At 48.2% G+C, this 23,092-nt stretch overlaps 9 protein-coding genes and 1 non-coding gene across 12 annotated transcripts; 4 read left to right on the forward strand and 6 right to left on the reverse strand.

The window, feature by feature from the left end:
- Window positions 1-1,329: 1,329 nt before the first annotated feature.
- Trnac-gca lies at window positions 1,330-1,401 on the reverse strand. Its single transcript has one exon. It is a non-coding gene; the product is annotated as a tRNA-Cys (tRNA).
- Window positions 1,402-2,367: 966 nt separating this feature from the next.
- LOC120449892 (major royal jelly protein 1) lies at window positions 2,368-5,342 on the forward strand. Its single transcript, XM_039632573.2, has 3 exons — window positions 2,368-2,893; window positions 4,061-4,257; window positions 4,703-5,342. Exons 1-3 carry the CDS (start codon window positions 2,453-2,455, stop codon window positions 5,244-5,246), a joined length of 1,182 nt encoding a protein of 393 aa, XP_039488507.1. The 5' UTR covers window positions 2,368-2,452; the 3' UTR covers window positions 5,247-5,342.
- LOC120449893 lies at window positions 5,303-6,344 on the reverse strand. The gene has a single exon (XM_039632575.2). The coding sequence runs from the start codon at window positions 6,336-6,338 to the stop codon at window positions 5,397-5,399; it is 942 nt and encodes a 313-aa protein (XP_039488509.1). The 5' UTR covers window positions 6,339-6,344; the 3' UTR covers window positions 5,303-5,396.
- A 236-nt stretch (window positions 6,345-6,580) lies between these two features.
- LOC120450180 lies at window positions 6,581-7,240 on the reverse strand. The gene has a single exon (XM_039633041.1). The coding sequence runs from the start codon at window positions 7,238-7,240 to the stop codon at window positions 6,581-6,583; it is 660 nt and encodes a 219-aa protein (XP_039488975.1).
- Window positions 7,241-7,533: 293 nt separating this feature from the next.
- Window positions 7,534-8,655, reverse strand: LOC120448630. Its single transcript, XM_039630752.1, has 2 exons — window positions 8,529-8,655; window positions 7,534-8,463 (listed from the first exon to the last, which is right to left on the reverse strand). The coding sequence occupies exons 1-2, from the start codon at window positions 8,556-8,558 to the stop codon at window positions 7,600-7,602; spliced, it is 894 nt and encodes a 297-aa protein (XP_039486686.1). The 5' UTR covers window positions 8,559-8,655; the 3' UTR covers window positions 7,534-7,599.
- A 617-nt stretch (window positions 8,656-9,272) lies between these two features.
- Window positions 9,273-11,537, forward strand: LOC120450327 (protein ecdysoneless). The gene is made up of 2 exons (XM_039633290.2): window positions 9,273-9,621; window positions 9,696-11,537. The coding sequence occupies exons 1-2, from the start codon at window positions 9,342-9,344 to the stop codon at window positions 11,465-11,467; spliced, it is 2,052 nt and encodes a 683-aa protein (XP_039489224.1). The 5' UTR covers window positions 9,273-9,341; the 3' UTR covers window positions 11,468-11,537.
- LOC120450330 (protein FAM98B) lies at window positions 11,500-12,357 on the reverse strand. Its single transcript, XM_039633296.1, has 2 exons — window positions 11,821-12,357; window positions 11,500-11,762 (listed from the first exon to the last, which is right to left on the reverse strand). Exons 1-2 carry the CDS (start codon window positions 12,149-12,151, stop codon window positions 11,572-11,574), a joined length of 522 nt encoding a protein of 173 aa, XP_039489230.1. The 5' UTR covers window positions 12,152-12,357; the 3' UTR covers window positions 11,500-11,571.
- Window positions 12,358-12,505: 148 nt separating this feature from the next.
- Window positions 12,506-16,281, forward strand: LOC120450326 (xylosyltransferase oxt). Its single transcript, XM_039633289.2, has 3 exons — window positions 12,506-13,439; window positions 13,544-13,704; window positions 14,034-16,281. The coding sequence occupies exons 1-3, from the start codon at window positions 12,749-12,751 to the stop codon at window positions 15,810-15,812; spliced, it is 2,631 nt and encodes an 876-aa protein (XP_039489223.1). The 5' UTR covers window positions 12,506-12,748; the 3' UTR covers window positions 15,813-16,281.
- On the reverse strand, window positions 16,191-17,636 carry LOC120450329 (elongator complex protein 5). Its single transcript, XM_039633295.1, has 3 exons — window positions 17,378-17,636; window positions 16,627-17,308; window positions 16,191-16,544 (listed from the first exon to the last, which is right to left on the reverse strand). Exons 1-3 carry the CDS (start codon window positions 17,424-17,426, stop codon window positions 16,451-16,453), a joined length of 825 nt encoding a protein of 274 aa, XP_039489229.1. The 5' UTR covers window positions 17,427-17,636; the 3' UTR covers window positions 16,191-16,450.
- A 126-nt stretch (window positions 17,637-17,762) lies between these two features.
- On the forward strand, window positions 17,763-22,635 carry LOC120450328 (plasma membrane ascorbate-dependent reductase CYBRD1). Of its 3 annotated transcripts, XM_039633292.2 has the most exons (5): window positions 17,763-18,067; window positions 19,383-19,687; window positions 21,392-21,601; window positions 21,683-22,046; window positions 22,111-22,635. In XM_039633292.2, exons 2-5 carry the CDS (start codon window positions 19,393-19,395, stop codon window positions 22,283-22,285), a joined length of 1,044 nt encoding a protein of 347 aa, XP_039489226.1. In that variant the 5' UTR covers window positions 17,763-18,067; window positions 19,383-19,392; the 3' UTR covers window positions 22,286-22,635. The 3 variants fall into 3 exon arrangements, with proteins under 3 accessions (XP_039489226.1, XP_039489228.1, XP_039489227.1); XM_039633294.2 differs by lacking the exon at window positions 19,383-19,687 and having other exon boundaries at window positions 17,766-18,067; XM_039633293.2 differs by lacking the exons at window positions 17,763-18,067; window positions 19,383-19,687 and adding an exon at window positions 18,372-18,570.
- Window positions 22,636-23,092: the final 457 nt, after the last annotated feature.

A 23,092-nucleotide genomic window follows, 5' to 3' on the forward strand; every position in this document is an offset into this window, starting at 1 on the left:
TGATTAAATATCTTTCTGGTTCTTTTGATCGGTAAAACTAGATTTAAATTGGTTCTTAGATAAAGTTTGCAGAGGTTTTAATGAGAGTACAGGGTATTAATAAGTCATCAGCTGCGCTTAAAGTTAATCTTCCCATACATTTCGCAGCTCGCCTAATTTATGTGCTTTGCTTTCACTTTGCTGGCTTTCTTTCGTCGGCCAAGTTTTGTTTACGTCTGCTTAAAGTTGTGCACATTGGCTCTTAACCTTTTGCAATCGCCATAAATTATTGCCTTTATCCAGTGGCCCATCTTAGTTTAATTGTTTTGCAATAATTGAATTCATTTGGCTGGCTCGCTTCATTCTGACTCGCCGACAAATTGCACTTGGCACCCTGCTGCTATCTGGTGTGCATATGGAATATTCACTTTTTGCACGCAATCAATGCTATCAATGAGAATTTTACATTTTATGCATTTGTACGCATCTGTCGATATCAAGGGGAAAATATTTCCATATTTATGAAATATGTTGCGAACTTTGATGGGTCTTAGTGCACAATTTTATACCTTATAATAATCATTTAAAGACTAGAGAGGAATATACTTTTGCTGATTATACGCTTTGTAATAATCGCATCTGTGTGCTTTCTTTTCAGAGTAAAAGAGTCTTAGCATCGTTAAATTTCCATTGGCATACTTTCCTTTTATTTATGTTGGATATTTATCTACATAAATATTTATACACAGATTCACCGTAGATGTTGGCCTGACTGACAATCCCGCCCACACACACACATATCACATCCGCCTGCTTTTGGGCATGTGTGTGCCATAAATTCGGGGACTACGATCGGGTGAGGGCGACTTGTGGCAGTTTATTGAATCGGAATTCACAAAAATTCAATCTGCATGTAATTTGGCATTATAAACAGACCGGTCCAACCCATTCCCGCATGCGGAAGGAGCCGACAGTCTGACCTCCGATGAAAGGGTTATCAAAATGTTGACCCGCCGATGGTCATTTGCTGGGAAAACTTATTTGCTGTAAGAAGATTAAACATTTTGTGATTCAATGTAAGCCCACTGCTGGCCATAATTCGATGCACGTGCTGCTCCATTCCCACAATGGCGCCGGACAAACAAAGGACTCGTCCGGCAGCTGGACACAAACAGCTCCTCCGCCCACTCGAATGTGTCAAAGCATTTTTATTCGCTGCGAGGTTTTTTTGCGGGTTCATCGGCCACGTCTGGCGGATACACCTTTAATTCCATCGCCCTGAAAACCACCCAAGTCCACAAAGAGCCTTAGAGCAGGCCACAAAAAAAATATGATTAAAAATGTAGTTCCAGGGGGCACCCGGATTTGAACCGGGGACCTCTCGATCTGCAGTCGAATGCTCTACCCCTGAGCTATACCCCCGACTTGATTTGCCCGAACTCGGAGCGCCTTTTAAAGTTGCCAACTCAGATAAAACGCCGCCTTTGCATTTATCTTAAAATAGAAATGAAATCAAACTGAAATGAAACGGTTTCGCGAAACTGTTGGGTGTGAATCACACGGCTGTGGGGCTCCCATGATTCTCCAGCAACTTGCAATCTTATCTGCCAATAATGTGCCCCATCTCCCCCAACTTTCTCCTTTCGCCCCAAACTCCGAAAGCAAACTGATAGCTGCAGGCGGGCTGACAGATGTTTTTGTCAGCCAAAATAGCTGGTAACAACACAAGCCAAGTAGATGAAACTTTCTCGGTCGCTGAAATGCAGGTCACAGACGTCAGCATTGATATTGAACTTTTGGGCCACTTTGGCAACGGTTTCGCAGTGACCCCTGAACTTTGCCTGCCAAGGGCTGTAACTTGGTTTGGTGCTCCTTCGGATGCAGAAGCGATCGATGAGTGACAGAAGCGATTGCCCAACTTTAGCTAATTATCTATTATTAGCTATCATCAGGGTACAAACTGATATTGGAAAAATAGTTATAAAGTTATAAAAAGATTAGAAGTGATTAATTAGGCATTGTACAAACAGTTATTCACAAACTGTAGACACACACTTAAGACAAAACAATTGAAGTAAAAATCTAGAAAATTGAAAAGTACAAATAATCCAGATAGAGCTCACATTATAGAGGGGGTTACATTTGCATTTCTTTTCCGCATTGGTTTCCGCATTGCTTAGAAACCGAGTGTTTGCAAGTTGGCTTAGAGTTCTGGCCGATTTCCGGCGTTGGCCAGACGTGCTGGCTGGATGGTAACCGGTGACCACGCCAGCAGACAGACACTTGTTCCCCCCCGTGTCAAGCATCTAACGACCTTGCTGCAACACGCTCCAGATGCCGGCTGCAGAAGTCGTTGGGTATAATATATATAAGTGCAGGTCTGCCGTCGCTCAGACAGTTTTATGTTCTGGTGGTGAATCAAGTCGAGTGCAGAAGCTCACTTTGTGGAAAGCGCAGAAAGAAACGCCCGAAAATGTCGCAGCTTCACCTGCTGCTCCTCGTCGCCTCCGTGTCCGTAGTCCTGGCCGGATACAGCTCCTCCACCGACGAATCGACGGACGCGTCCAACTCCATTGGGGGCAGCAAGTGCGACAAGAATCCGCTGAGCGAACTGACCTTCCAGCTGAGTGGCAGCAGCCTCCACTGGCCCTGTGAGTCCACCAAGAACATCTACGTCCAGTCCGGCCGATATGTGCCCCGGAACGTGATCGTGACCCGGGCTCAGCTGCAGCGGGACTCGGCGTTCGTGGCCCTGCCCAGATACAAGCAGGGCGTGCCCTTCACCCTCGGCAAGGTCAATCTGAAGAAGGGCGAGTGCCTGACCAAGATCGCACCCTATCCCTGCTGGGCCATCCAGGAGGAGGGCAACTGCCAGGCGCTCCAGTCCGTCGTGGACATAGCTGTCGATCAGAATGTGAGTGCAATTAACGCCTGTATTGTTGGGTCCTCAGCTTTTTTTTTTTGGGGCTCATCCAAACTGCCATTTCTGCCTTTAATTACGGAATGCTATTTTTTGGCCACCATGGCGGCATAGCACTTTTGACCCACTTCCTCCTTGATTCCTGCTCAATGCTTAATTCATATTTTTATCGTGGGTGGATTAAAGGGTAGCATGGGTATGCTCTTAGGGGAACAGGTTTTTTCCTAAAATGGAATTTGTTTAGCTGCGAAAATTTTACTGGTTGACGAATTAAAATGTTAAAGGGGTTTTAATTTTTCGTGCACACCTAGCCCCTACAAAGTCGATCAGAATCAAGAGTATTACTCCAGGGTATCGTTTTCGCATTAACCCCTTGCAGAGCAGCCCCTTTAAGCGGCCATCGTGGCTGTCGACCAAAAATTGCTTTTTTAATCAAATAAACGGGGCGACAAAAGCGAAGAGCTCCAAATAAAATTCATGCCTGGCAATTGGTGGCGCCAATTCTACCACGGGTAGAATAATCGGCTGAAAAAGTGGTTGGGTAAATGGAATATTGTAAAAGGCAAGGACTGCAGCTGAAAACTGACATGTAAATGCAGTGAAAAGTTCTCGGAAATAATTCGGAACTGCCCGGAACAGGCCATCCAACCTTGTTTTGTGCATTTCGATTACACTTTAAAGCTTGTTAGCTTTAATTTTAAATGACAGATGCATTCGCATCCATGATAATTCAATGATATTACACAATGTTTACATGGATATCTATGTTGCAATGCAAATGAACTACTTACAATGCCGAGCATAGGCTGCAACTTAATGATTTCCTTCAATTATTGTCGGCGTCAATTCGTTCTCATTTAAATGCCATTCCCGTTTAGCTGAATTTATGCAAATCATTTCTTTATTTTATTTACACAAAAGTCGACGAAACAATAACAAACAGCAAACAAGCGAGCCAACTGTATTTATTTATTTGCGCAATTTTACATTCAGTGCTTTTCGCTGATACTCATTTTCTTGTTTTTTTTTTGCCACATATTTGCGAGTGTGGAATTTTTAACGCCGTCAACATTTCAATTACCCGCCAGCAAATGAAAACATTAAAAACAATCAACATGAGCCGCAATTGATAGCAATTAATAATTGTTTCATTGTTCGCAGGGACTTCTGTGGGCCTTGGACGTGGGCATCGTCAACACCCTGGAGCAGCCCATCCGTAGGTGCAGTCCCAAGATCGTGGCCATCAACACGGCCAACAACAAGGTGGTCAAGAGCATCGACCTCAGCGACCTTGTCACCTCCGAGAGCCGCCTGCAGTTCATCGTGATCGACTACTCCAAGGACAACAAGCCATTCGTGTGAGTGTCATCACCTACTCTTTTAGTCTTCTATAATCTTTTATATTTATTCGGATATATATAAGCTTAATTTGCGGAGACTTTATCTGTGAAATGAGCTGAACTTAATCACTTTTTCAAATATTTCAACTATAAAATTAATACCACGCTTTACATTGATATTAACTTAATTACTAACCATTATTTTATACAAAAGTATCTACATTAGTACAACGAGCGCATCCAATGTGATATATATTCATGATGTATAAATACTTTTAATCAATGATCATTGAGCCAATTAAAAGGGAGTTAGCCACTTAGAGGCCCATATCTTACCTGCTCAAGGTAGTTCCCAGAAGTGTGGCTCATATACCATTCACTACCAACCAATTAAAATCCCATGGTGCATAGTACATGATATCTAATCGCATTTCCCTTATATTCCCTTTACTTGCAACCATAGCTATGTGGCTGACGCTGGAGCCCGCAGTATCCTGGTGTACGACATCACCGGCAACAAGTCCTACCGCATTGTCCTGCCCAAGGCGACCGCCCCCACCAGCGATGTCCTGTACGTGGCGCTCACCTCGAAGCCGGACGGCACCTCCACCCTGTTCTTCAGCTACCTGAGCTCCCCCCGTCTGTACTCCATCAAGGGCGAGTACCTGCGCGTGGGCCAGGGAGCGGGCTCCATCATCGACGTGGGTGCCAAGCCCTATGGCAAACAGGCGGTGCTCCTGGGCGCCGACGGTGGCACCTCGCTTTTCTTCCGCTACAAGGGCGAGAACGACATCTACCTGTGGGACTCGGAGACCTGCTTCAAGGCCGCCAATCTGCAGGAGGTGCAGCGGGGTGGCGACTGCCGCCTGTCCACCCAAGTCCTGCCGGGACACAAGCGTTTCATGTGGGCGCTGGAGAGCAACTTCCACGACTTCATTTCGGATCGAACGGGCTGCAACGGAGCCTCGATCGTCCTGCATCCTGTGGTGCGGGAATGTGACGATTGAACCGGGATCCCCACACTTTCTTAGGCTTAAGATTAAAACTAAATTGTTGTCGTTACTGGGTCTTATTAAAATTTGGTGAATGTTTATAGTTATGCACGTTTTGGCCGTTTATTTTTGGTTTATCTTCAACATTGGGACTTTGGAAACAATTTATTCCTCTGCATCTGCTTGGCACTTCAGAGTCTCAGCATTGAAATACTGTCCTTTTGGACAACTATAGATCTGCAGCTGGTGATCGATGCAAATGCAATACTCATCCTTGGCGGAGGCATTGGGACAGCTAAGAACCTCAAAGTCCGAGCACTGATGGATTTTCTCAGTCACACAGGTCATGATCCTAGCATCAATGTGGAAACCGGCGGGACATGTCATCACCTCCAGTTCTCCATCAACGCACTTGCAGTATTCGATTTCAGAGGTTCGAAAGGGACACGGGTACCTATCGTTGTTCATGCACGTGTGAGACTCCTTCGCCTGCATCCGCATGCTCCTGGTGTCAGGCACACAGCTGTAGCTGTTGAAGACGAATCCCTCGCGGCACTTCATCATCAGCGGATACAGCGAGTTGGTCGTGTCATTAACGCAGACGTAAAAGTACCTGCTATCAGCCGCCCATCCACCCACTTGACCCGATCGACTGCAGGTGAACTGCTCCTTGGTGCACTGCTCACTCTCCCGGGGAAGGACGCAGGTACCGGTGAGGCTGGAGTAACCCGCTCCGTTGGAGCAGAGGCGAGGGGTGTCCACGCTCTGGTCGCTGCACTCGTGGTACCTCCTGCAGTCGTAGGGATCCGGGAACAAGCCCGCTTGCTGGCAGCTGAAGGGACCCCTCTTGGGCACCTGGCACTGCGACTGGAAGGTGCAGCCGAAGGTTCCCTCGTCGTTGCAAAAGAAACTGTACTCCGACTCACAGCCCAGCATCGAAATCGTCTCCCAGCTGCCGGTGGCATCGCGGATGCAGTAGCCCAAAGTGGTGCAGTTCAGGCAAACGAAGCCAGGAACGCGCACATCCTGGCAGGGATTAGCATTGGCCCTAGCCGATCCGATGGCCAGAGCGAGCAGGAGTAGACCAACCGGCACTGAAGATCTCATCTTGGAGACTGTTGGCTAGGTTAACTGAGGGACTATCTTTTATAGCAGCTCCCAATCAGCCAGACAAGTGTCTTTTCCTTAATTAAACAGATAAGCTCTAAACAGTATTATCGACTTGAAAAAGAACCAAAATCATTACGACGTTCTAATAATTTTAGGAAACATACTAGCGTAGCTAAAATTGTAATTAGTGCAAGATAATCATCAAAACCGAAATTTATTAAAAATTGTTTTTAAGCTTATCAACAAGCACCAGCGACACACGCAAAAGAAATCAGATTGAAGATGGTACCGCCCGAGCATCTGTAATACTCAATATCACTGCCCTTATCGCGGCAATGATAGTAGCCCGAGCAGTCGGCGGGATCCCCAAACAACCCAAATCGCTGACACTTTCCAGACGAACTGGGCAGCTCCCCGCCATCAGATGCGGCCTTCAGGCAAATCCCCAGCTTGGCATCATAGCTGTAACCCGAGGGACAGTAGTTGAGTTGCCATTTTCCATCGATGCACAGGCAAAAGACATCGTTTGCGGTGCTGTTGGGACATGCGGACGCAGCATACTCCTCCTGGCACTCAACGGTGCCCATCCTGCAGACCAATCGATTGGCATCGAAGTAGGTTCCTTCGGGACACTGCCAGATCTGAAGGTGCTTATCCTGGCACAGGCAATACTTATCCACCTCTGTGGCCATCGGACATTTACCGATCTGGTGATTGGTACAGCTTGTGCTGTTTATAGAGACGCAGGCTTTGATAGTTTCATTGAAGTAGAAATCATCTGGACAGGATTCAGCTGCTGCATCCAATCTCTGCTCGCGATAGCTGCCGTTCTCCAAACCTTTTCCCATTTGAAACAACAGGAAACTTAGGAACCAGATACAAAGCAGAAATGAATCCATGTTGCAAACATTCCAAATACGCCTCTTTACTCCACCTTATATAGTACCTCATAACCAGATGAAGAATGTTTCGGTATAATTAATAGATAAACTGCAATGTTGTACCGACAAAGTCATTCTTTTGAACATATATGACATTATGAAGAACAAAGACAACTTGAAACCCAAAATTAATTTCATCTCCATTGCAGTTATATTGAAAAAACAAAAAACTAACTCGATCCATATGATCAAACTCATAATTACCGCAATAGAAATTTAAAAATTCACGTCGTTAGTAAACATGACTTGTTTATTAAATGTAGTCCAATGTAATATAATCCCGTGAAGAATAAATAAAATAGGGGGATGCATCTGCCCTAGCAGCTTCCCAGGACGCAGGAGGACAGCTCGGGGCGGTAGAAGGTACCATTGGGGCAGTCCATGTGCCGCAGGGTGCCATTCAGAGCCGAGCAGTAGTAGTACTTGCGGCAGTCGTTGCCATCGGCCATCAAGCCCACGTGCTGGCAGGTATTGGGCAGCACCGAGAAGTCGTCGTCATTGGGATCCACGATGATTACCGAAGGATCATCGGTAGTGGGCGGCAGGACATTCGAGCCACTGCGGCAGACGTAGTCGACAAAGGTCTCCCCATCGTTGCACCTGTGCAGCGAGGGATAGATGACGATGGTGTCGTTCAGGTTCTGGTTAACCGTCGACTTGCAGACGTAGAAGATATTGGGGTTAGTGGGCCAGGCTGCCACGTGTCCGGCACTGGGGCAGTAGTACTGTCGCTGCAGGCAGACGGAGTCCGTCAGGGTCAAAGTGCACTGGCCAGTCCGCGCATCGAAGGCCTTGTCGTTGCCACAATCCACGGCAGCAGCCACCAGAGTGGCGCCCACGAAGTAGCACATGTGGTACTTCTGGCAGTCGTACGGATCCGGAAAGATGCCCTGCGAGGTGCACTGGAAGTTGCCCTCTATACCGAACGGATGACACGGCCCCGTATCGTTGGTGCAGCTGCCCAGTCGAGCATTGCAGTAGTATCCATTCGCCACGTCGCAGGACTCCACGGGGATGTTCACCCATCCGTTGGAGTGGCGCACACAGGTGGCCAGCAGCTCACAGGACTCACAGATGGGTCCCGGACTCTGGCGGCCCTCGCAGGAGTTCGTCTCCCGCGGCTGGATGCGTCGTGTGGTCACAGTGGCGCCCATCAGAAAGGCCACCAGGTTGAGCAGTAACTGTGGAGTAAATATAAATGAAATGCATATACGTTTATCCCATTTAAGAGTACAAAAATCCCTACCACGCTCACTAATAGTTTCTTCAAGAACATGACAATGTATTCCTTCTTTGTCTTTGTTTCTGGTTAGTTTTGGTCCAACTTGCACGAGAATCTTCGATTGTCTGATTTCAGACTCTTGTGGTGACAGCAATAAAAGCCCCAAAATAGCAGACTTTAGATAGCGTTTTATATCTTTTGTGTGTCTGTTTGTCTATCAACTTTCAAAAGTCGATGGGAGTTGGGCAAAGTGGCAATCGCAGCGACGTTTCTAATTACAACAACTACACGGATGGGAATGCCGCAATGATGAGTGTGTGAACCATATTTACTAGAAAATGGTTCAACTAGATTTGAGTCGAGTGGCTGTTTAATCAGTAAACAAAACGGCATTTTTCTTGGCCGAGTTATTCAGAGCACTTTTAAGTGCTTTCGGATAAATATTTGTATACCATTTCTTTCAATAAAACTGACCACAAGCATTTCATTGGTAAATAAGCACTTATCGTAAAGCAATGTACTTAAATGCCAATTATACGTATATTTACATTTTTAATCTTAATATTTTAATGTCTGAAATTGAGTTCCGCTTCAATTTGTTTTGAAATATTCATGAAAATTCGCGAAGTTGAATAACGGCAATGGGTTAGGTCCCCGCTAAGCGCTTAGCCACGTCTTCCACCGCACTATTGATGCGGCGCACCCGCCCAACTGCGTGACCGGTGTGAACGAACTTCTTTGTACGATAGCCAGGCTGAGCCCACGAGCTCCAGTCGATAGTGTCAGCTCTAACGCCCTAACAAATAAAAAAAAGGAGGAGGAGCAAAAGGACAAAGGATGACCAAGATCCCAGGCAGCAATCTGGAGTTTGTCCGCGAGGAGGACTTCGTGGAGTACTACATATTTCCCAAGATCCCCGACAACGTAGAAGATGAAGGCGCGCTGCGCAAACTGATGCTCCAGATCCGCAACGAGATCTCGGCCATTGTTAGGGAGAAGTCCTTGGAGCGCAGCTATCTGTGGCACAAGGACGAGTTTCAGCTGCAGGTGCGGCTGGGCAGCGCCGAAGAGCGCCTGCTGAACGAGGAAACAAATCCGGAGCAGGAGGCGGAACTGGGTATGCGCACAATGTGTTCTATAAATAGCTTTATTTCTGCATTCTAAATCATCCATTTCCATGTCCCCGCCCAGGCGACCTCCCACCCCACTTCCACGGCGTTACCCACTATGGCGACAACATCAGCGACGAGTGGTTCGTTGTCTATCTGCTCACGGAGATCACACGTGCTCGCGGTGACTGCATTGCACGGGTGAGCGATTCAGATGGCGAGTTCCTGCTCATCGAGGCGGCGGATGCCCTGCCCGACTGGGCGTCTCCGGAAACTTGCGAGCAGCGCGTTTACCTGGTCGGAGGTGCCCTGCAGCTTCTCCAGAACTCCGCCGCCACCAGCCAGGACGAGCCACTAACCATGGCCGCTGCTGTACAACGTATACGAATGAATCCCACCCTGTATCGCTGCTCGCGGCAGATACAGTCATGCATTGACGCGCGCCTGAAGGAGTACCAGATCGCTCAGCCGCACTTTTCCATTCATCGCCAGGTGTTGGAACTCCCGCACAGCGCGGCACAGCTTCTGAAACAAAAGCCAAGGCTACTCTCCTCGGCGGTTCGGGCTTTCTGCGAACGAGACTCTCTGGACGTCAAGGCGCTTCGCACCATGCGATATTTCCCACCGGAGGCAACACGCGTGCGCACCAACGTGCGTTTCACCCGCTGTCTGTACGCCATGCTGTCGCACCAGCAGTATCTGCCCGAGAAGAGACTCGGTTGGCATCTCACAGATCCTGTATCGGAGCCGGAACGGTATAAGGAGCAACTCTTGGGCTTGAAGCTGGCCAGTGGACTGGAGATCCTGGCCACTCAAGCCAAGCGGATAGAGGGCCAAAAGCTGGAAGATCTTCCTGCATGGCGATCGTATTTGCGGAGCTTGCAGAGCAAGGGCTACTTCCGGGACAACATCGAGGGCAGTGCCGAGTACCAGGCGCTGCTGAACAAAGCCAAAGAGTATTTCCATGGCAACCAGGAGCGTTTCCGCACAGCCTCCAGAGCGGGCGCAGAGATCCTAGACCTCTTGCTCCATCCAGCGGAGGCTGCTTCGGAGGAGCTGCGCGATGAGGAGAACAACCTGCAGCCCAGCGACTCGGATGAGTGGTTGAATATCAGCGCTGAGGATCTGGACTCCATGCTGCAGGATCGCTACGGACCCAAGAAGCTCTACAAGCCAAACGGACAAATGAATGCCGAGGAGTTCACCAAGCAGCTGGCAGAGTTTTTAGATCGACAGTCCAACTACGAAGGCATTGAGCACCGCGGGCTTGAGGAGCCGGAGCTGGACTCTGACGACGACGAACCGCCGCCACAGGCCAAGAGTTCCACAGGACTTGGGGCGAAGGTCAAGAAGAATCCCTCCATGCGCAAGGCTTGCCAGCGAAATTCAATAATCCAGCCAGAGGAACCGGACAGCACACATGTGCGGAATTTCTTGGACTTTGTTATACCCGAAGACAACTGGGACTCCACCTCAGAGATGAGTGACTACGCAGACGAGGACGATATGGAGAGGAATCTTAATTCGCTTTCTGGCGGTGGCAGTGTGTTCCCACTCGACCGACAGATCCAATCGTATATGGAGCAGATGGACCGCGAGTTGGCGCAGACCAGCGTGGGCAAATCCTTTCACGGCAAGAAGGCTCCCCCAAAGGCGGATGAGGATGATTTCGACGACATTGAGGACTTTGAGCCCATCAATATAAACGTGAACACGCTGCGCAACATGATGGATAGCTACCAATCGCAGGTGGGCGGCGCAGGTCCGGTTTCCAATCTGTTTAGCGCCATGGGCGTGGGCATGTCATCTGGCGAGGACATGGAGCATAAGGATATATCCGAATCGGCCGTGTAAGCGGGATTACAGGAATTAGTCTAGTCGTTAAGTCCATTAAATAAACGTCAATGTGAATATTTCAATGTAATATGGGGAGTATGCTTAATTGCTATTTTTGATAACTAATCCTTGGATGCAGGCACAAAGTTTCCATAGTCGCGTCTGACCTTCATGGGTGGTTCGTTGTTGGGAGGATCATTCCTTTGGTTATGATCATGTGAGCGTTTGTAGCCCCCAGATCCTCCGGAGCCTCCACCTCCATCATACCGATCCCGGCGCTCCCTGTGATCGTATCTGTTGTTGCGGCGATTGTCTGTGGGAATAAATGGGTTGGTAAGCTATAAATAGGAACTGAGCTTCCCGGGTATTACCTCTAAATCCCCGGTCCTGGTTGTTGTGGTAGCCAGCTCCTCCTCGTCGCTGCCAGCCCCTGTCGCCGCCTCCTCTGCGATGTCCGTTGTAGCGATTGTGGTAAGGATGACCACCGCCTCCTCCGCCCTGGAAACCGCCGCCTCCTCCACCGCCGCCACCTCCGCCCATCCAGTTCTCCACGATTGGCGGTTCCGGCACAGGCTTGCTGCAGTGCGCCATGAACTCTGGGTCGTCGTCGGTGAAGCGGTCTGCGAACTCAAGTTCACAGGACTCCAGAAAGTTCGCGTCCCTTTCGACCAGACGGTTTATCTTTCGGTTCGGGTCCACCATTGTTCCGAGATTTATACAAATAAATTCCCTTTGACTGTATTTTTCATATGGAAGTGCGCCCAACACAGCTGTTGATGCGTTCAGCACCGGTTGTTTAGTCACTGTGACTTTGGTCAGGTCACGTTATCCAAACAAATGTTTCACTCAAATATATTAACATATGTAAAGAATATATATGATATATATATATAGATCAAAAGAAGTTGGGAAAATTAATAAATTAACAACATGTAAATGTTGCCTAGTAATTAATAATGTTAATATTTTTGCAATGTTTTACAAACTAAAAGTCACCGAATGCAAGGCCTGCTGAGCGCGCCCATCGCTGCAATGTGGGTGTAGTATTTTGCCGCCCGCTGTAGTACGGTCACACTGCTCGAGCGGGGGCGACTTTTCCGCGGAAAAATGTTATTAATTAGCCAGAAGAAGAAGTCCCAACTCTTCACCCGCCAGCACTAGAGAGCAGAACATGTCCCCGCCGCGTCAACACAGCGCATCACGGATCACAGCCCACACGCACGTCCAGCATCCAGAGGAGCAGCACCTCGTCTTTGGCAGCGGCGGTCGGAGCAAAAGCCCCTGGAGATCCCACTAACCATGGAGCAATCTGTGTCAGCCCGCTGGCTGAAACGCTATCGCGCATTCTTCCTCGTCCTGCTGCTCATCGTGGCCATCCAGTTGTTCCTGGCCTACAAGTCGTTAGACATTGTGGGCGGCGGTTCCGGTTCCGGATTCGATGCGGCTGAGGCGCCCGCCAGTCCGCCCCCACCGCAGTCTCAGGCACGGGTACAACCACCTGTCAGGACGAAACTCACTGCCCAGCAACTGGGCTTCCAACCAGACTGCGACATTCTCGCCAGGGAGGCCATCTCCGCCCTGCAGCGCGCCAAAACGAAAGACTGTCGTGAACATATCGCGCACATCGCCTGCGCAATCCAAGCCGGACGCTTCTACGCTCCGAAACTCCGGAGCAGCTGTCCAGCTGGTAATCACACGGCCAACGTTTCACTGGGATGCTTTAAGGATGAGAAAGATCGCCGCCTGCTGGATGGCTACTACAGCAGCTCCAAGACCTCCAATTCCCCAGCCAAGTGCGTGGAGCTGTGTCTGCAAAGTGGTTATCCGTACGCTGGTGTGCAGTACGGTCGCGAGTGCTTCTGCGGTTACGACACGCCTCCTAGAGCCGCAAAGCTGCCGGACTCCAGTTGCAACACCAAGTGCCTGGGCAACGCCAAGGAAATCTGCGGCGGATTCTACGCCATGAACATCTACGAGACCGGAATTTCCAGTGAGTACGGAGAAGGGACTTTATTCTTTGTATTAATGATTCTAACTAATTTTTTAAGTAGCTTAAGTATCCTTATTTATTTGAAACTTTTTGATCTCTTGCAGAGTTCACGGCTCAACTGGCGGCCACCAATCCACCCGAGGAAACGAAGCGCGTGCGGATCGCATTTCTGCTGACGCTCAATGGCAGAGCGCTGCGTCAGGTGCACCGACTTCTGAAGGCGCTCTATGCTCCAGAGCACGTCTACTACATTCACGTGGACGAGGTGGGTCAATGGCCGGAACTCGGCAATTAGCGCGCGCGCAATTAATTGCGCTAATTTCCACAATTTAACACACTGGCGGCCAAAATAGTTGTGCAGCTAATAGCTGAGTAGCTATTTCAGAAATGCCATGAACTGCATACTCAGTTACTGGTTATATCAACTGACTGGACAAGTGCACAATCAGCACTGCGTTTAATTTACATTGTGCTCTAATTGCCCAGCCCACTTACGAATTGCTAAATCTTTGTAGTGTGCGTGGCGCGGCTTATAAAATATCTCAGTATCATAGTATTTGGTGTATTTCAATTAACAATCTGTTTCTCTTATAGCGCCAAGATTACCTGTACCGGAAGCTGCTGGAGCTGGAGTCAAAGTTCCCCAACATTCGTTTGGCGCGAAAGCGATTCTCTACCATATGGGGAGGGGCCTCTCTCCTGACGATGCTGCTCCAGTGCATGGTGGACCTCCTACAGTCCAACTGGCACTGGGACTTTGTAATCAACCTAAGCGAAAGTGATTTTCCAGTGAAGACGCTCGACAAATTGGTGGATTTTCTGAGCGCCAATCAGGGCAGGAACTTTGTTAAGGGCCACGGCCGGGAGACACAGAAGTTCATTCAGAAGCAAGGCTTGGACAAGACCTTCGTCGAGTGCGACACGCACATGTGGAGAATAGGAGATCGAAAGTTGCCAGCCGGCATTCAAGTGGACGGAGGCAGTGACTGGGTAGCGCTATCACGACCCTTTGTGGCCTATGTTACCCATCCCAAGGAAGACGATGAGCTGTTGCAGGCTCTTCTGAAACTCTTCCGACACACGCTCCTGCCGGCGGAGTCATTTTTCCACACGGTCCTCAGAAATACCAAGCATTGTACGAGCTATGTGGACAACAACCTTCACGTCACCAACTGGAAGCGGAAGCAGGGATGTAAATGCCAGTACAAGCATGTGGTTGATTGGTGCGGATGCAGTCCAAACGATTTTAAGCCGGAAGATTGGCCCAGACTGCAGGCCACGGAGCAGAAATCACTGTTCTTCGCACGGAAGTTTGAACCTGTTATCAACCAGGCGGTGCTGCTTCAGCTGGAGGAGTGGCTCTATGGGCCATACACTAGCGAGTACGCCAATCTGCATGGCTATTGGCAGTCCTTGTATCATCACGAGGATATCCATGGATCAGGCGATGATTTAGCCAGAAGTATTGGAGACAGCGCAATGCGTCTCTCTGCCCGTCAAGCCAAATTGGATCCTCTGGAGTTGATAGAACTCACTCACTACCTTCACCGAGATCAGTACAAGGGGTTCCTGGTCCGCTACAGGGCCAGAGGATCTACTGGCAAGCCACTGCACTTGGAGACGAGAGTGCGACCGACGCAGCAAGGAAAGTTGGCAAGAAATGCACGCTTCAGCAAGAGATTGCGGAACTTTGAGGTCTCCACGGACTTCGATCAAAAGGAGCAGATTGCCCGGAACTTTGGAAAGCTCTTGGGTCCCCAAAGTGACTTGCTATTGAGCTACACACTCCAAGCCAACGCGGATTCGGGTGCCGCGTCCCATTCCTACAACCTCACCCTACTGTGGATAGATCCGCTGGGCCGACTGCAAGACTTTAACGAATTGCATGTGGAGGACTCCACCAGCGATGTGATAAACCACTCAAAAACTTTGCTCAAACATCCTATTACACCTGGGATCTGGACAGCCAAGTTAATAGGTCGCAACTCTATCTATGCGCAGTTGAAATTCCTAATAGTCCCACTGGCCTACTATAAGGGATATCCGCTGGCAAAGTCTTCAGAAGCTGAGACGCTAAACGCCGGGCTGGCTGTAGCTTTGCCAGAAGATTTCGAGATGCCCGTGGAGTGGCAGCAGCACCTCCAAACCGACGATGAGCAGTTTACCATGCGCGATGAATCCCTGGCCAAGGGAAAGATGCTGGGACAGGAGCTGCACAGTTGGATTGACGGATTGGTTGCCCAATTCTTTCAGCTGCGTGAGAGCTGCGTGGTGGAGGCGGACAGCGAGGTTTCCCTGCCTCTCTGCAGCGACGTCCCCTGGAGCTCACTGGCACCCGACCCCAAGAGCGATGTGGATGCCCTGCTCAAATGAGCCATTGCCATGCGTCAATTTTGTTATTAATTATCTAGTGTAAATACTCGCCGAGATTTAGATGCCGAGCCGCAATTAACGATTTTTTGATAGCTCCTTTTTCTCCTTAATGTTTTCGTATTGATTGTTGTGATAATGTGAACTTTTAAGCGCCATCTTGACCGGACGCGGAACTCCACCGCTCCAATAATAGAGCATAGCATTTTGGAACTAGTTAAGTTAGTTAGGTTTGAACGCCTTGTAAATACGCAACGCACTGGACACCAAAAGATCGCATTGCAGCCAAATATCGTGGAGGTTATCCAGAGTTAACTGTACATAAGGTTAGCTAGACGCAATTCCTTAACTAAGTCATAAGCTAGGGCACTACCAACCAGATAGCAATTGAATCAGTTGTATTCACAAAGTTTCTTCGATTTTTTGATTCACATATCAAGTTATCCAAAATAAATGAGCAATTCTACATGTACTAAGTGGTCGTTCAAAGATTCATTCTGCTCCTCTTGCGAGGTTGAACGCACCCCTCTAGGCGGAACTTTGGGGCCGGAATTCCAGGTATTTTATGGTTTTAGTAGGTTAGACTTATGGAGACTTAAAGCCAAGGCTATTTGTACTGCCGTTCGCTGCTGGCGGGCAGCCTAGATGCACAGATCCTCGTCCGGATCCTCCTCGTCGAAATCGTCGTCGGCATCGGGCGTGTATATTATGTTTCCCTCAGACGGTTCGCATGTGCTGAAATGTATACGAGCATATCGTTAAGGAGATTTTCCGCAAATACCTCGAGAAAGTCTTCTTATTCGATGTAACCACTCACCGTTCGTATGGCAGGGTGAGTGCATTGCGGGCCACCACTTCATCCTCATGAAGCTCGATTTTAAAGGTGCTTCTGGCCGGCTCTGGGGTCTGCTCCGATTCGGGCGAGGGCTGTTTGGGGGAGGCACCGGCAGGTAGTCCTCCGTCCAGCGGCGTTACCTGAAAAGAGGTTTTGCTGACTTGGCAGGAGTAGCGCCTGTTGGACACCCCACCGCCCGGCTTTCTTGAAATCAGTGAGAGTAATTTGTCGGATTCCAGTCGTAGGACCAACTCGGCCAGGTACTCGCAGCCCGCCAGGATGTAGTCGGCATGGGGATTCTGTAGGTGCTGCGGGGAGGCCCACAGGAACACACGGCACACATTCTCCGAGCGCCGCAGGCGGTTGAGGAAGCCAAAGATGAAAGCGGGCGTCTGGTAGCACAGCAGATCGGCCAAGGTGGGCAGGATGACGTTGAAGCCAGTAGATTTCGAGCGAGGACTGCTCGCCTCCAGGTCGCCGGCTTCTCCCCCGGCAGTGTTGTTGTTTTTGGTGTTGGCGCACTCGGTGATCAGCGCCTCGAAGGTGGCCACGTGCTTCAGGCTGACGCCGGTGGGCAGGGCCTTGATGGTTTCCGCCCCCTGTCCCTGCTCGTGCAGCAGGCTGCCGATGAACTTGGGGGCAATGCGCTCCCGATTTAGCTCATCTGTGGTCAAGGAGGGAGATGGGGAGCTGCATTAGTTGGCAGGCGATGGGGTCGTCATTGTTTACTCACCTATTACGAGGACCACTTTCTGATTGGTCACCACCAGGTTGGAGAGCATTTTGTTAGCATTTATTGTGGAACTACGTTAATATTGTTTTAAATTGTGCTTTTTGTTGAAGCTGCCAGTGCTGCTAAGCCAAAGGCGTTAGGGTGTTTCAGTCGTTGCCAGTGGGTCACACTGTCGGCATATGAGAATCCAGGGCTTCGAAGTAAATGTTTTCCAAGCTTTAGCCAGATAATATATAGCTTGTTAATTTCTGAAATCAAAACTAATGTAGTCAGCAGCTTCTATAATCATTTGAACGTATATTCATCGCACACTATTTTTTTTAATACGCGGAGCTAGAGTACTGTTCCCGCATCCCTGGTTGTCCCGCTTTTTTCCAAATGAGTAAACAGAAAAACAAAGCGGTTAACAGATCGAGTTACAGTTTAAAACCCTTTGATAGTGAAAGTTTGACCTTGTCCTTGACGTGTTATACTAAATTAAGTATCAATGAATGTGCCTCTATAAAATCAACTAGTTAATTATAATGCTGACGTAGTAAATTCGCGCAGCATTCCGTTCTTTTTTTTGCTGCCAAATTATCTCTTTGTGTTTGTGCCGTTCTTGTTTTTGTTCTTGCCTTTCCCGTTGAAGACTTTTTGGAAATATTCCAAACTAAAAACATTATTGGACTACTAATTTATTTAAAATCGGTAAGTTTAGTTCTTTGTAATTCAGCCACGTTGTTGTATATAGTTAACAAATAGTTTGGTTGCGGCTTTCCATTAATATCCAACAAGTGGTTTTTCTGCAGTGGTGTGTGGCTGAAAGTTTGTTTGCATGTGTGCTTCACCGTTAACAGTACTGAGCTTCCAACGAAAAGCTCGTGGAAAAGCCAAATGGAAGGGCCAAGTGCGGCGGAGTGGGCGGTGCTTTAGGGCTTTCACGCCCACGCAGCCTGTGCAGAATTTCCACGGCTTTTCCTCCATATGGAAGGCACAGCTTCCTGCATTTAAAGCAGTTTGTTCAACAAGTAAAGTAAAGTGCGTGGCAGTGGTTACTACCACAAAAAATAGAAGAAATCGAGAAAAACCCAGTGTCATCGCTTTAAAGTCACTTAATTGCTGCTAAAAGATAAGCGCAGGCGGTATTGAAACAGGCATTATCTGAGCAGGGCGAAGCATCAATCAAGTATACGCCATGTTGTTCTCGCTGGGTGAGTTGAAGTGCACATACAGTCATAATTCCACAGCAAGAACTTAAGGCTTTAAAGGGAAAGCGACTCTTGTAACGTTGTGCTTAAAGGTTTCACTTCTGTGTAGACTTAATATGGAAACTAAGAACTTTTAACAAGATGGAGTTACTAATGTCGAAATAATTTGTAATGCCAAGTAGTAACCTGCACTAATAGTTTGTAAAACTTACCTAAAAACCTCTAGTAAGCCCTTTTACGTTTCGGAATTGACTGCTTCTGGAAAAAATAGATCCAGTAGGAGCTCTACTGCACTATCGCATTACTATGCACAGAACATTAAAGTCAAAGTCGCAATTGAAATGCCGCTCAGTGACAATGGTTTGAATAGATCCGAGGAATGCGAAATGCAAAGAAGGCATCAATGCACCCCCTTCCCAACCAGAAGCGATCGACCTGGTCCGGCATACTAACCAGCATTCGCATTCGCTGGCACCCAAAGCCAAAGCCAAACCAAAGTCAAAACCAAACCCAACCCCACTGGAATCCAATTTGCGTCGAGAACCAAACAATTATCGCATGCGAGAGATTTGCGAGTGGGAAAAAGCTTTTCCTAGCCATCGCCGGGCGGCGGCTGGAAAACTTTAAATTCAGTTGCGCATTGCACGCCGAAGTGTTCGGTTGTATTAACGGTGTGTCGTGTGGTTTAGTTACTAGTAGTTAGTTACTAGCAGCTGCTAGTGTTTCTGTGCTGTGTCTTAGGGCAATTAACGCTGTCCATTATACTGTTGCATGTCTTTTTGTGGTTGAACCATTGGTGAATTATTGATTTAAAGTGCACAGACCATGTCGAAGGACGCGGACTTGGAGCAGGCGAACAAGCCGGAAAGTGGAGTTGTCCAGGTGGAGCCAGTGATTCCGGAGCAGCCACAGACCGCCGCTCCTACCACGGCGGTGGTCTCCACGGCGACCACTGTGATCGCGGTGACTAATGGGGAAAAGCCAGTGGAAGCGACACCTGCAACAATTGCAACAACTGCAACCACAGCAACAAGTGCAACACCTGCGACAGCAGAACAAGTGCAACCTGCAACGACCATCGCTGGCATTGAGTTGGCCACTCCAACTTCACCACCAACAGGTAGACTGTGCATGGCATTGGATTTTGGCTGCAAGTTTGATTAGTGCCAAGTTAAACCAACAAACCGAGTGTTTAGTTATAGTAAAAGTTAAAGCAAAACGCACCGAAAGACAGACTGCCGCCATCCCCCTTTCCCCGCCCGATTTTCACCTCCACCATCGACATCACGATCTGCGATTAGCAACCAGTAACCAGCTGAATTTCACTTTGGTTTTCCAGACTTTATTTATTTTGCTCCGCTGTCTTCGGACTTGTACGCTTTTCCAAAGTCAAAGTCATCTGCCCGGGTTTTACTTTCGGTGCGCCTATGTGGATTGTTTATTTCAAATTTTGCGCACGATCTGCTGCAACGCTTTGCTGGCCAGCGTCTTCGGCACGCCCACTTAACCCTAATAATTAACAGTCATAGTCACAGCTAATGTGCCAATTAATTTCACTCGAAACCCAAAGCTGCTCCAAAATGGAGCACTCCACCAACTGGAGCCCATTGAGTAACCGGGGACGCGTGGCTGCTGCCATTTAGCATTTACCAGCATTTATAATTGCGATTGCCAGCTACAAATGTCTCCGGCCCACTTATCAGCCAATTTACAAGCTAACACTTGGCCGTCTGGCTCATTTGCAGTTTGCCCGAGTCGAAATTAAAACACCATTTGCATACCAAGCCTCAATTAGGGCGCTGATAGAGGCCCTTATCGAGTGCATCGGCACCTACAACTACAAGTTTATGGCCAGAAGTGCATATTCAAACTAGGCTTTCAATTTACTGGGGTTACATGGGGTTACTAGGGTTACATGGTTAGATTATGCATCCATCTGGTGGTCCAGCTGTATAGAAATCGCTTAAAATCCCCTAATTTACTATTAAATTAGCCTCTTTTTTTATCTAAAGAAACATTCATATACTTTAGTTAGGACACAACTACTCCTCATTTATCGAGTCAAAAACACGGCTACTTTCACTGCGCGTGCGGGTGCCGCAAAATGAATCGAACTTTTAATTTATTTAATGTGACATGCTGCGGGAGGAACTTGTACGATGCTATTTAAAGCGATTTAATATCAGATGGTTGGACTATCTGGAGAACAAAGTGATAAGGCCACTTTGCGCCTGCCAGGCAGATAAAGTGCGGAGAACGCTCCGCCGGTGCAAATTAATGTTGGGTAAACAAGCGTAAATGTTTGCGCATGAATTAGGCAAATTACGTCTGATGAGTGGCCAGCGAAAGGGGTCGTGGGTGTGTCTCAATGGCTTGGAACAGGCCGTTCCCATAAATTCAGGGCCCAGCCGATATGAGTAGATCTTGTTTATCGCAGTATCGGATGGCTGGCGGCAAAGGAACTGTTTGTTTACCCACCGAGTGCAGCTGCCATTAAAGCGGATCAGATGTACGGCTTCGAAAATGGGTTTTTGGGGAGCTAACTTCAAAACTTCTGGTCGCATGTTATCAGCAAGTGCTGGGGCTATTTTAATCTTCACCACTTAAACCACAGACGGCAGGTGGAACTTGTAATGGAATCATGTTTACGTAGCAGCAGCCATAAACCAAAAGTATGGATTATATATGTACAAGTGCTTAGGATCCACTCCCCTTTTCGATGGCGCCGATATCTCTGAGTTATGCGATTAGATCGCGAAAAATGCGTGCTGTGCGTAATGGGCTCTATTTATAGCTTATCCCAAACGTTTATTGGATTTTTCAGGCAGTGGAAAGGCCAACATGGATCCGGCGCTGATCAACTTTAAGGTGCTCTATGTGCTCACCCAGCTGTGCGGCCTTACGATGATCGTCCTGGTGGCCACCTGGATTGGCCAGCACTTCGGTGGCCTGGCCGGCACCTCCAATCCCGGCGTGGAGTTTAACTGGCATCCGCTGTTCATGACCATTGGCTTCATTTACCTGTATGGCAACTGTAAGTAAATGGAGCGGAAGAAGTGCCACTCCACTCCCATTGACTAACTCTGAGTTGGTAATCCAATGTTCAATCCCACAGCCATTCTGATCTATCGCGGTTTCCGCACCACGCGCAAGAAGACTCTGAAGCTCACCCACGCCGGCATCCACATGGCCGCATTCATTCTGACGGTGATTGCCCTGAAGACGGTCTTCGATTCGCACAACTTGGCCAATCCGCCTATTCCCAATATGTACTCCCTGCACTCTTGGCTGGGGCTTTCCGCGGTGATCATCTTCTCGCTGCAGTATGTGGCCGGATTTGTGGCCTTTTTGGCGCCGGGGCTGAGAGAGAACTACAGGATCGCCATGATGCCACTGCACATTTACTTTGGACTCTTTGGCTTCGTTCTGGCTATTGCGAGTGCTCTGATGGGTATCACTGAGAAGGCCATCTTCGCCATGTAGGTGTACATATGTGCTATCCAGATAGATCACTTCGACTAATCCATGATCCATCTTATATAGCAAAACTCCGGCTTACTCCACTCTGCCGCCTGCTGGTGTGCTGGCCAATGTCATTGGAGTACTTTACGTGGTCTTTGGAGCCCTGGTTGTCTACCTGGCCACTGACCCTGCGTACAAGCGGAAGCCCATTCCCGAGGACACGGCTCTGCTGAACTCCAGTTCTACCAACGAATAAGGACTCTTTCCATGCCCCAAATCAACTGCAATGCTTACTTAAGCTCAAAACTGTGCACAAAACCAAACGAAACCGAAACCTGATCACACGGATGGTGCTTTGTTAGTGATGGAGATGGAGATTCGTTAAGATGCTTGTATTATCTGTAGGAAGTACATAACCTAACGACTATGTATGACTCGGAACTATCCACATACATATACATACTTTGGTCACCAGTTGTGCAATGATTTCAGCGAGTGCTCAAGTCGTAACGTATTTAACCTCATGAAGAACATTTGCTTTGAACTGTACGAATACATCTATCTATGTGTGTTATATATGCTTAAATAAATATATATATATGTATATAACGGGTGTTTTTTTTAGAGGTATAGAACTTTAAGTTGGCATTACTGTTCAAGATGGCGACCGATTTAACAGCTGTCAAGTGATTTATTCTCAGTTTGGTTTGGCAATTCGTCATGCGTGCTTACAAAATCCAACTCGTGCAAGAATTGAAACCAAACGATCATCAAGCAAGGCGTAGATTCGTCGAATGGGCCCAAAACGAGATTGCTGTTGTTCCCGATTTTTCATAAGCCTCCAAGATCTTGTGATTTAACACCGCTAGACTACTTTTTGTGGGGCTATGTAAAGTCATTGGTCTATGCGGATAAGCCACAAACGCTAAACCATTTGGAAGACAACATTCGCCGTGTTATTGCCGATATACGGCCAAATATGTTGGAAAAAGTCATTGCAAATTGGACGTCCAGATTGGACTACATCCGAGCCAGCCGTGGCGGTCATATGCCAGAAATCATA

Source organism: Drosophila santomea, chromosome 3L, assembly GCF_016746245.2.
Source record: "Drosophila santomea strain STO CAGO 1482 chromosome 3L, Prin_Dsan_1.1, whole genome shotgun sequence".
Classification (NCBI taxonomy): Eukaryota; Metazoa; Arthropoda; class Insecta; order Diptera; family Drosophilidae; genus Drosophila; species Drosophila santomea.